Here is a 12,899-nt window from a genome sequence, read left to right as displayed (position 1 = left end):
TGTTGCAGCCCGCCCTGGGACATTTCAGTGAAGGGGTGGGGGTAAGAAATCTCATAAATAAATGAAAAATTCACTCTGCCGGGGCGAGACCTGGCAAACATGGGATGTGGTTATTTTTAATGTAGACACCCAGACTGTTATTCCCCCATAATGCATTGTGCCGGTCTGGTGTTCTCTGCTTCTCTGGTGTTCTCAGAAGGAAACCAAACCTTTTCGTAAGGCCAGAATTGGATTCCTGGCCCATTTTGCTCCCTTGCCCTTCTTATAATGAGCCATTTCGGAGCAGCAGACCCAGTTGTAAAGGCTACTGCTATACGTTGAACTCAAATTTCACCATCTGTTCCACTTCCCTTTTTATTCTCTGGCATCTTGTAAAATATGAGGCTTGTACAGGGAGCAATGAAAATAAGTCAGCCTGATTGTAAACTGAGGTGCAAGGGGTGGGGACCCGGAGCTTTCTGCTGCTGTCCAGAGATTAAACAGAGAAGGCCCATGGCTAGATTCAGATGCTGTATATCCCAAAATGGCGGCTGCCCCTGAACTCGGCAAACCTATACAAACATGAAGCACAGCTTTGGCCATGAGGGAAAGTGTGTGAAACTTGCACTTCGTTGTAACTGAATACCCAACCAAAGGCGGCCATTTCTCTCCAGCAGCCACCAAGTTCCTGTCTGGCACGCAACACAGGTTGGAAAATTTGTAACTGGCGCGTGGAAATCTCAAAATTAATACTAAAAGCAACTGCGTTGTCCCTCGAGGAAACCGAGGCTGAGAAATTGTCTGGAAAAAATCGTTTGTAACACTAAGCATTTTCTTAGAGATTTTAGCGTCTGGCAAATTGTCACACATAGGTCAACCCCAAACGTTGGCTCACAGAAGCCCTTTTTATGATACCCAGAAACCTCCAGCCCCTTTTGCTCAGCACCTTGTGTCTCTTGAGGGTGTGGTCCGTTCCTGCATAGAAGCATTGCTAGCTCTTGTAGAGGGCACACTGCCTTACATAATGGCTTCATGGTCTGAAAATTATCAGATGGTGTGCCAAGAATCAAATCACCTCATGCTAATGGCACAGGGACAAAGCCAAGTTTGATGTTAAATGCAGTTGTGGCCTATTGGGACTTGTGAGACAGAAAGCCAGGAGCTCCACATGATGTGGGGCAAGATCCAAAGACAGAATCCTCCTCCTCAGAAAGGCAACATGGATAATGAGGAAGGTGACAGCCAGTGCGACTCCTTAGACTGGTTGGAAGTAAGAAGGCGAGTGGCAGGGTCCGCAAGGTTTGTGGGCCAGATTAACCAGCCCAGTAGGCCATATCTGGCCCGTGGGCCTTAGTTTGACTACCTCTGCTCTGGGGTGTGCCCTGTGTCGGACCAGTCCTGTAGATCAATACCATCTGCCCCTTCCTCCTCTCTGGAGGGCTCCTGGGGAGGTGGTCTCCACCCCTCCTCTTCATCTGCCCAGCACCTGACATTAATGCTCCATTTGGTTTGTGTCTTTCAGGGACGACCGGCCGGGGCATGTTCCTTCCTGCGCCGCGTCTGCTGCGCCGCTTTGCCTCTCCAGCTGCTCCTCCTCCTCCTCCTTCTGCTCGCCTTCCTGCTGCCTCTCGTAGAGGAGACGCACAGCTGCAAGCTTGCCAACAATTACGCCCGCTCCTTCAACCTGGTGCTGAGATACAACGGCCCACCGCCAACTTAGAAGTCCTCTACGCATGAAGGTGCAGCTGAGGTGACAGATTAAGTTAGCCGGGTGGCTTTTCCCTGAGGTGTCTCGCCTCCTGCAGGTCCCCTAGAATCCAAGGCAACTCACTAAGGGACCCGTGTAAACTGGAAACTTGGTCAAATGACCTGCATTGTCCATATAGGCTCAGTCCATAGAAATGAAGTATTCATACTTAGAGCTAAAATTATATTTTTTAAATATATGGCTATATTTATACTGTATATATGATTTTTATATATGTGTCTCAATGAAAGATATCTTGAAATCACCGTTTCCATTTTTAACCCTGCCAATTTTATTGCTGTTCTTATTTTATGCCTTTGTCTTCGTTGAGTAACAGTAGATGTTTCAACTAAATGCTTGTCTAAGCATAGAAACCAAAAGCTAAGGCCTAACCACAAAAGGGGACAAATGTGAGGCTGTCGTGGGGGCAGGGGAAAGATAGCCACACAAGTCAAGTCCCATCTCCTCAACCCATGAATGTTATGAAAACTACAGCTGCCACCTGCTTGAAGAGATCCTGGTTGATTAATTGTAGTTGTTGATTAAGTACTTAAATCTATTCAGTTTGCATGCATTTGGAAATGAGAAAGAACTGAAGCGAAACAGCAAACACATATTGCCTGTATCTTTAGAGCAGGCATAGGCAAACTCGGCCCTCCAGATGTTTTGGGACTACAATTCCCATCATCCCTGACCACTGGTTCTGTTAGCTAGGGATGATGGGAGTTATAGTCCCAAAACATCTGGAGGACCGAGTTTGCCTATGCCTGCTTTAGAGGGTGGACATCTGCTTTTACAGCAGGCACCAGCAACATGCGGTCAGTAGACTAGGGGAACTAGGCTAGTCCCTTAAAGGCTCCAAAAGCCCTCCTGCCACCCTCTCAAAGCCTGCCCAGCCTTGGGAAGGAGGCAGCTGGGATCCAGCATCCTATCAGAGGATTGGTGCCTCCTTCCTGAAGCCCAGGAAGCTTAGGGAGGGAGGCACGATGCTCACACCTGCAACCTTCCCCTGCCCCCTGCATTGCCCTCGCAAGCTGACTCTGTTCTCCTACAAAAAAATTCACTGCATGCCATTGGCAGGCCCTATCTTTTCTCCTCTGTGTGAGAGAAAATGGGAAATACCTCTTTTACAGGTGATGCTTTCTTTCTTCTGTTTTTATATGTACAGTGGTGCCTCGCAAGACGAAATTAATTCGTTCCGCGAGTCTCTTCGTCTAGCGGTTTTTTCGTCTTGCGAAGCAACCCTATTAGCAGTTTAGCAGCTTAGGAAAAGGGGGGGGGAGCGAAAAAAAATCTCAAGACTCGCAAGACATTTTCGTCTTGCGAAGCAAGCCCATAGGGAAATTCGTCCTGCGAAGCGCATTGAAAAACGGAAAACCCTTTCGTCTAGCGGGTTTTCCGTCTTGCGAGGCATTCGTCTTGCGGGGTACCACTGTACATGCATTTAAAATATATTTTTTTAAAAAACTGCTACCCAGTTAATCAAAGCATTATTATTATTATTTAGTTGTTCAAAAAGGAATTAGTCCGTTAATCTAACAAATTAATCAGCTAACAGTCGCAACCCTGTACCTGTTCCACACAATTGGCTGTGGCAAGATAGTGATATCATACCTCAATTTCATAAATACATTCTATGGGTGGAGGAAGGGAACTCCACATGGAGCTGCCTTTTTTTAGTGGCAACCATTGAGCTTCTCACCGCCAGTTCTACCCAAAGTGTGAGAAGGTAAGAGATTATCCTGGGAATTCTGTGGCACCGGAAGACTCAATGTGCCCCCGAGTGAATGCCAGCTTCTGGGAATGCCAGCACAGAGAGTCCTGTTGCAGTCAGGTCCTGCTTATGAGCTTCCCATAGGTACCTGGTTGGCCACTATGAGAATTGAATGGGTCTTTGGCCTGATCCTGCACAGACTTCCTATGTTTTATATGCAAGATGAGGCCCCTGAACCTGGCTGCGCCATCTCGTCTCTCTTCCCCGTTACTGCTACGCTCCTGTTATCAACGCTTTCTCTCTCGCACCCTTAACATAACTTGAAATACTTGAGTCCGATTGACCCCTCTCTATCATTTCACTTCTTACCAACCAGCAAAAGTTCCTGCCAACCTCGGCAGGAGAGATGTTTCTGGAGGAGGAGGAGGCAGAAGCGTAGGGTGAATGTAGGCAACATAGCAGACATTCTTTCCATGTGCAGAGGTCAGAGCAAAATAGTGGCAACGTCACTTCAACATTTCAAATGTTATGATATTCCCCCCCCCCCCAAAAAAAAAATTGTTGGAGAAGGGGAAACTAAATTGGAAACACATTTTGGCAGCCTGGGGTCTCCCCACCCCCACCAACCTCCTCTCAGCATGGAATTAATTTTCTGCTGAATATGACAGCACATCCAGGGTCTCGAAAACTTTGCCCTGTAAGACTTCCTCTTCCAGGATGCTAACTTTTCCCCTTCTATCCAGTTTTTCACTCACTCACTCTCTACCCCGCAATATTCAGCATTACATGGCCACTCTGCAGTGGGCTGTTGTGAGGGTTCCTTCCTGGCCCCTGCATTGCAGGGCGTTGGCCTAAATGACCCATCACTGGAGAAATCATCACTGGACTTAACAGAGTCTAGTCACCACCCTCCACACCTCAGCCTCTCATATTGCCCAATCCAGCCCTTTTCTCTTTGCAAGTTAGGCCCCATTTGCTCTATACACTTTTTTAAAAAAAGGATCGTACCATTTTAACAGTCATTGTTTCCCCCAAAGAATCCTGTACTATGGTTTGTTACCGGTGCTGACAGTTGTTAGGAGACTCCTATTCCCCTGGAGTTCCCAGGGAAGAGGGATTGATTGCTAAACCACTCTGAGAATTGGTTCCCATCCCTGATCACAGACACATGGCTTGGCTGCAACCCTCTGCATAGTTACCTGCGAGTAAACTTGATTGAACTCTCTGATGCTTATCAGTTCCAAGTTGGAGCTCACCCCGTCGCGGGGATTCGAACCACCGACCTTCTAATCGGCAAGTCCTAGGCTTTGTGGTTTAACCCACAGCGCCACCCATGTCCCCCTGTAAAGCATGTTAGGCTTTAACAAAAGGCCTTCAGCCAGCTGAATCTCAGCCTTTAGCTTTTAAACAATCTTGCAAAGAAGTGTTACCATTTGAACGGCCAGCATGAAGAAGGAACTCCATCAAAGGAAAGGAAAGATGTGTCCAACCTCTGCTTGTTTATTTCTGCCGCCGCCCCCCCCAATTCTCTGACTTCCTCTATGCTAATCTGTCACAAACAACAGAGAAAAACTTCACTAACAACTCAGTCGATTGCTAGAGCAAGGAGGGTGCACCACTTACCCACTTACCCTGGTGATCTGGAAGATGCTTTCATCCCTTCCTCTCCGGAAAAAAAAGACTGGAACTCCACCCCCTTCCTCTCTCTTTCTGCGCCTATTCCTGCTCTGGCATCCTTCCCTGCCTTTTTGCACTCTGGTCCCATAAAAATTATTCAGAGGAAAGGTCTACTGATATCGCTTAACTGTGCTTAAAATATTTTGCCCCTGTAGATTACTACTATTAACGTTTTGCAAAGAAGGAGGCTGCTTCACAGGGATGTTAGCAGCCCAACTGCACAGGATGTTATTATGCTGCTGACTACCCGAGTGTCCACCGGAGGCTGACTTGTTCATTGCTCAACCCGGCACACTCATTAGCCCATGCAGGGGTCACCTAAGATGGCAGACAAGTCCAGCTTGGTATTCAACGTATCAGTCTGCTCCGAGACATTCCACTTTCTTGCTTTAACCCAGCTGCTGCTGCTGCTGCAGCTGCTAAGCTTTTGTCTCAGCACCCCTGCTCAGAACCTATAAATTGTTTGTTTGCAGATAGACTATGATCACTTTAGCAGCCGTTATCGCCTTTAATCCCTGCTTTCTGCAGAATCATGGTGTTTTCCAAAATATTACACTAGCTCTCTCTTTCATGTGATTTCCCCCCTTTTCTGTGGAACAAAGAAGTTAGCTTTTTTCTTGTTTAGATCCGTTACATTTGTGTAAGGCTAAGAGGCAAGCAGATCCACTCATTTTCTGCCATTACTCCGTGCAGTTCATGTTGTGGTCTTCATTTCTGAGAGAGAAAGAAATCTAGCATTCGATATCCCTCCTTAAAAAAGAAAAAAAATTAAAAACCTGCCTCAGTTCTGTTTAGTTTAAAACCTGGGCATGTGTTTACTAAAGTGTTATCAGGGGTCTCCAAAGAATAAGACTTATCTTGGAAAAGCTGAGCTGACCTGTAGTCTAAACGGCACCACTATAATTGCACAAGGGGATCCACAAGCAACTCATTGTTACTTTTTCTGCTTCGGAAATTGCACAAGGATTGGCTAGTCGTATATTTTTCCAGGCTGTCTTCCCATAAGGCATTCACACATACTGCTGGTGAGGCTGGATTGTCAAGGAGTGGGGGAAATGTGGTCCTAACAGGGGTCACTTCCAGGTAGGAATGGGGAATTTGATTCAGTTTGCACTTAAACTTACCTAATTTGCACTTTTAGGACATGCACTAACAGAAACATGCCCCCCCCTTCGGAATTCGCACTTTGCCGAATTTTCACAATGCAGTTCTTCAGACAAAGAATGTATTAAGAATGTGTACAAAGAATGCCTCTACTAGGGCAAAGTGTTCATGTAAATGCATATATTAATGAGCAAACAAACACAACATGCCAGGTTTCCGCTTTCAAACTGACTTCAACTCCCAGGGAATGGTGGCGGGGGGGAAAGCCTATTTTCTGCCTCGAGCCTCCAGTGCAGAATGACTTGTGGAGCTTAAGGATATCATAAGCCAGCCTTTTATTTAAACCTGATAACTATAGGTTACAAGGAACTACAGTGGTACTCCTGGTTATGAACTTAATTCGTTCTAGAGGTCTGTTCTTAAGCTGAAACCGTTCTTATCCTGAGGCGCGCTTTCGCTAATGGGGCCTCCGGCACGTGATTTACGCTCGCATCCTGGGGCAAAGTTCACAGCCAGGAGCAGCTACTTCTGGGATAGTGGAGCTCGTAACCTGAGGCGTTTGTAACCAGAGGTACCACTGTAAATGCAGGTATGTACAGGGAATCCAATGCAGGCAAATGAGCAGGCTGATATCATCATCATCATCATCATCATTATTATTAATTAAATTTATATCCTGCCCTATACCCACAGGTCTCAGGGTGTTCACAAGGTAAAATTACATTATAAAAACACAAAATACATAAACAGCTGAATAACCCCATAAAACAGTTAAAAACATTTTTTTTAAAAAAATACAATTAAAATGTAGTGTTTATCTTGTACTTTGTGATATGGCTAGGATCTTACTTTATGCTGCTTTTTGTAACTATCTGGTTCTTGGAATGTGCATTAGAATGTGATAGAGGAGAGTTAGAGTATTCCCTCTCATTCCTGTGCCTAGCATAGAAATCAAGCCACCCTCAAGGCAGGACAAGTTAGTGGAAGTCTCCCCGTAGGGTCTGTGCTTTAGAGGCTCCATGACATTTGATTTGTCCTGAAGAGACAGCATGCACTTGCTTTTTCCAACAGCAATAGTTGACTTGAACATAGAAGAGTGCCTTACAGCAGAGATGCAGGATTGGGGGGCCTCCAAATGTAGCTGGACTCCAACTCCCATCATTCCCGACCATTGGGCATGCTGGCTGAGGGCAGTGAGAGTAGGAGTCAAACCATTTGCTTGGTGGTGGCAGCTCTCCAACATCTCAAATCGGGGTACTAGTCTCACTGGAAGTGGTGGGAAGTCAGGGGAAGCGCTTTCTCTGCCATAACTAGATACCCTTTCCTACTCTGCCCTCCCCACAATTAAGCAGCAAATTGGCAGACGGACACCCCACTTTAGGTACGCAGGAAGCGGCCCCTGTCTAATGTGTCATTCAGCAATATCAAAAGCAACACGATGGCCAGAAACAATAACAATGTGAAAAACTTTATGGAATAATTTAAAACATCAAAACTAACAAACTGAGGTCAACAGTGACTACATAATCGCATGAGCACTGTTCCAGAGCATTTTTTCATTACAGTGGTACCTCAGGTTACATACGCTTCAGGTTACAGACTCCACTAACCCAGAAATAGTGCTTCAGGTTAAGAACTTTGCTTCGGGATGAGAACAGAAATCGTGCTCTGGCAGCGCGGCAGCAGCGGGAGGCCCCATTAGCTAAAGTGGTGCTTCAGGTTAAGAACAGTTTCAGGTTAAGTACGGACCTCCGGAACGAATTAAGTACTTAACCCGAGATACCACTGTATATCTATTTGAAAAAAGATTGGTTAATGAAGAAATTACATATCTTTCTACTTACGATTGTTGAATTAACTGGCTGATGAAGAATTCAACGAAAGACTAGTTGTTATCCAGAAACACTGTTCAGCAGAGTTCAGAGTTGGACATCAGAATTGGACATTTGCTGATTATACAAAGCTTCACAGCTTGCTCTCCGCCGGGTAAGTCTGGCACCGTGATTCATTTAAGGACTTTCAGAGACTTTCAGACACTTCAGTTAGTTTTAATGTTTTGAATTATTCCATAAAGTGTTTCACATTGTTATTGTTTCTGGCCATCGTTGCTTTTGATATTGCTGACTCATATTTTGCAACTCAGGGGTTTGTTTGTTTACTCGTTAATGTGTCATTCAATCAGGAAGGAAAGGCAACGCATTTTCAAACATCTTGCTCCAGCTTTGTCATAGGCTTTTACAAGCTCAGCCGTGCATTTTGATGCCCGGAGCCCCACGTCCTGCTGGAAATGTGTGAAAATGCCACTATTAGGCCGATTGTACCACACAGCAGGGTCTTGTGTTTCTCAGAAGGAAAAGACGGGGGTAACCGTGAGCAGGCGGCAGTAAGAAAGCATTTACCTGCAATCTTTCTCTTTTTCACAAGCCATTGATCAACGTCTCTTCCTGGAATTAGTGTAGATTGGTTCCAAAAAAGGCATAGCTAATTTCTAGAGGAGGAGAAGGCACAAACTGGTCTTGTTCCCACCGACTTGCCTAGCACTTCTGCCCCTTGAAGCCATCATTTTCCTGCAACCCCAGTTGTTACCTGGGGGGTGTCTGTCTATTTTTCTCAAAACGAAAAGCCTTTGTCAACTCCAATAAGAGTAAAAGAGCACAGGCTTGGCGTTGCCTCGCACATGCATCTGCCTCATAGCTCCATAAGCAGAGCCTAACCATTGCTGTGATCTGTATATAATAGGAAATGTCATAATTGCACTATTTAAAGGAAGGTGACGTTCCACATCCATATAATTTTCATGCCCAGCTTTATAAAAAGGAAGAATGCTTTCATAAAAGTAGAGAGATTTTTTTTTGTTGGGGGGGAGCTTATTGTGCTAAGCTTTCCCTTCTGCTAAGGCTTGATCCTGTTAGTTTCAGATAATAAAAAGGGTTCTCATTCATTCCATCCATGCTATTGGGATTTTCCTGGAATTGACCTCTTTATAGTGCTGCCGGGGGGGGGGGGATGTTTGAATTTTGAGCTGAATATTGCATTTTTCTCAAGTTACATGGATACCCATGGATTTGTGTTTGAATTATCAGGGTTTTTAACTTTTAGACATAAAAGCAAAGTAAATGGTGAAAATACTGATTATCCGGGGGTGCCTTTTCACAGCAAACTAATATATATAACTAATATTTATGACAATTTAACTTCCATGGCTCCCTGCCCCCCCCCCCAAGAATCCTGGGAATTGTAGTTTTGGAAGGGTGCTAAGAATTCTAGCCACTATACACATAATATCATTAGTGCCAGATTTAGTTCTGTCTCTGAAGTTTAAGAACTTTGTCTGGCCAGTATCTGGATGGGTGATTGCCTAGGAACCTTATCTAAGCATGCTACCTTTCCTGGTATTTATTTTCTATATGATTCTGTCCTAGAGGTAGATTTTTCAAGTCCTTTTGTTGTTGATCCTTCTACCCATACACCACATTTTATCAGATACTCTGCTATTGTCACCCATCTGTAAAAACTTAGAAACTCCTAGGAAGAAATATCTCACAATCCTAATATGTGAAGAAACCTTTAGCTTCACATGATAATGATTTTTCATCTCCAAAGCATCTCAAACAACTTACCCCAAAACTTAACACTTTTATGTGTGTGTGTGTGTGTGTGTGTGTGTGACTTCACAGTGAGCTGATCTTACATGCAGATATCTGTACACATGGCTATTTGAAATGTTTTTCCAGTGTTAAAACAACCAAGAATTTTATGACACCTTAAAAACTAGCACATATATTGTGGCATAAGGATGTATCTGATGAAATAACCTCTGGTCCATTGAAGCTGGCATGACAATATATTTGTTATTCTTTAAGGTGTCAGAAAAACAGATAGCATTCTGGGACTTCTTTAGTCAGTGAACCTGAACCATGCATGAATTTTTCTTATGAACTGGACACCGCTCCATAGTGTTTCTTGGAAGGGGAACCATTATGTGTACGGCTTATTTACATAACACGATATAGTACCAGTCAAGCAAATTGCTGAGCTACAGATCATCACAAAAAGTCTGGTACCAATGACTGTCTAGGAATGCAAACCACGGAGCAATGCTTCTATGCATGATCCAGTGAAATGAATGGACTCTTAAGTGTGACCAGTGCTCCAATCCACGGGAATATCGATTGTGCTTTAAATTGCAGTGACACCAGTTTCTACTTGCAATTCTGCAACGTAAGTCAACTCATTGGGTGTTCCATTGTTGCTTCTTCTGTACAGTGCACCAGGCGGCAAAATGCTTTTGTGTGTGTGTCAAAAGTAAACCACTTCATTTCTGTAACTTTTCTATTCGTGCTAACTTGAGTGTGTTGTCGGCTCAGGAAAAGGGAGCAAGGCAGGATCATGATCATTCTTTAGCCCAGGGAGAAGATCGTCTTTCCTGCTTTCCAGAGATAGAACCTCGTTTCTTACCCTGCATCACCTAGAAGAGATAGAGATGTGTTTTATATTGAATCAAAACTATGCTGCACCTTGCCCTGGGACTTCTAGTCACCAGCTCAACAAATCTCAGGCAGGCATCCTTCTCAGTTTAGCACCTGAGATCTTGAATGGGAGATGCTATAGACCAGTCTTCCTCAACATGATGCCCTCCAGCTGTTAGACTGCAAGTCTCATCTTCCCTGACTATTGGTCATGCGGACTGGGACCAATGGGAGTCAGAATCCAAAATGTCTAGACAGCACCAGGTTGGGAATACTGCTGTAGACCAAATCAGAGGCATTAAGATGGAGCTATGGCCCTTCTTTCCAGGTTACCTCATCATCTCATCTCATCCTACCTGACAAGACACATGATCAATGAAGCTTACCGGTGGTGGTAAATAGTTGGGACAGAGCATTTCCACGTGTTAGAGAGATTCTCTGGGTCCCTTCAGAGAGCAATTAAAGCACATTCAGCACAGATTTAAAGCACATGGCTTTCCTCAACAAACCCTGGGAACTGGAGTTTTGCCCTCATGGAGCTTTAATTCCCAGCACCCCTAAGAAACTACAGGTTCCAGGATTCGTCGAGGGAAGCTGTGGGCTTTAAATGCATGGCGTGGATCTGCCAGTGGATCTGTTAATGTATAGAAAGACTGGCTACATAGTTCTGCATAGTTCAAGGAACGGGTTTCGTAAAACAACCCAGGTGGCTGAAGCAAGTGTACATCGTTTCCAGCTTTCCTTGGCAATCATGGTCCTTTGACAATGGACTACTAGGACACAGGCTTCATATTTCCTGCTACCCCACCCCTTTTTTGATGTTTGAGCTTGGGCACTTATAAACACCCCATACTGTAGGGACCATTTCCATCACACTGGCCTAGGGTGTGCGGTTTTGAACTATGTTTGTAGAAGCTGGGCTCATTTTAGCTTAAAAAGTGTGGGCCCAAACAGATGTCTCAGTACATGTGCGAGATATGGCAGTTTGCACCTTATCTTAGGCAGATTTTGTGTCCTGGACTTTTTAAAGCTTTCTGGCGTCATACAGAGAAATGCTGAGCAGCCTAACTCCTTCACAAGATAGAGTTGCCATATTTCAAAAAGTAAAAATCCGGACACAAAAGTTACGTTTTTGAGCTGTTTTTAAGGAAAATCGGCAAAAACGACCCTGCCAACATGGGTTGCCATATATCCGGATTTTGCCGATTTCCACCCAGACACTGCCTCTGAATGCAGTATTCCAGGTATGTCCAGGAAATTCCAGACATTTGGCAACCCTGTCATGAGACTGTTGTCTTTTTGAAGAGCTGCACTTTTTAAAAGAAAAAGATAGAAAGAAGAATCTTCTGCGTGCTCATTTAACGTCACTGTGGTATTTTTGTAAATGGCTTTTTTTAATTAAAAAAATGCATATATTTTTATTCTAATAAATGCCTTCCTGTTTGTAAGCTGTCGTTTCAGTTTGGTTTTTTTGTGGGGGGGGGGACCCCTCTATTCCAAAAGGGGCTCTGCACATGTCACATGAAATCCAGATGTCTGAGGAAGTTGAACAATGAGCAGATGATGCTAATTTTAGGCACATCCACACTATTAATTTAAAACACGTTCGAAGCATATGGTTTCTCCTAAAGAATCATGGGAATGGTGGTTTGTACAAACCTAGCACTTTTTTTGTTACTAAATCAATGAAAAAGGGAACTCTGGTTTGTTAAGGGGAGGCCATGTGTTTTAGACGCATGATGCGGCTGTGACCCTAGTTGCAACTAATAAAATAATCGATTTGGGGAACTCCTTACTATTCGTTATGGAGGAATGTAGTATGCCAGCCTATTGTAGACAATTTATTCTTTCTCCCTTCAGTCTGATCAATAGCACACTGGTTTCCTATTAAAAGAACAGCTTCTTAACTTAGGCGAATAGTATGATTTGGCTGCTCTCTCTTCAAGTGCTACCTTTCGTACGCCTTTGCTTCACTCAGTTTATTCCTCCATCCCCCTTCTGACACATGGCACTATGACACAGGCAGTAGTTGGCGCCATTAAATATGCAACCAAGTGGTGCAGTAATAAAACAGCTAGCACATTTGCAAAGCTAAGCAGGGTCCAGCATGGTTCCAAAGTGGATGGGAGACCGTGTCTTGAGATTGTTTGGACTGGAATGCCCTTGGGGTATCCCTTCCAATTCTAAGATTCTCCTAATAAGCATTAAT

General features: G+C 44.3%; 1 protein-coding gene and 1 long non-coding RNA gene across 3 annotated transcripts in view; one reads left to right on the top strand and one right to left on the bottom strand.

Moving 5' to 3' along the window:
* The window catches only part of SYNE3 (spectrin repeat containing nuclear envelope family member 3), an 82,986-nt gene extending 80,993 nt beyond the window's left edge, over positions 1-1,993 (top strand). For both annotated transcript variants that reach the window (XM_083434879.1, XM_083434880.1), the window contains exon 19: positions 1,502-1,993. In XM_083434879.1, coding sequence (XP_083291005.1) covers positions 1,502-1,699 — 198 coding nt within the window. In that variant the 3' untranslated portion in view covers positions 1,700-1,993. The remainder of the gene's footprint in view (positions 1-1,501) is intronic.
* Positions 1,994-9,959: 7,966 nt separating this feature from the next.
* Positions 9,960-11,348, bottom strand: LOC310677763. Its single transcript, XR_014511423.1, has 2 exons — positions 10,976-11,348; positions 9,960-10,940 (listed from the first exon to the last, which is right to left on the bottom strand). It is a non-coding gene; the product is annotated as an uncharacterized lncRNA (long non-coding RNA).
* Positions 11,349-12,899: the final 1,551 nt, after the last annotated feature.

This window comes from Podarcis tiliguerta (assembly GCF_965153285.1).
Source record: "Podarcis tiliguerta genome assembly, chromosome: 1".
In the NCBI taxonomy this organism is placed as follows: Eukaryota; Metazoa; Chordata; class Lepidosauria; order Squamata; family Lacertidae; genus Podarcis; species Podarcis tiliguerta.
This window is presented reverse-complemented; position numbering and strand designations above follow the sequence as displayed.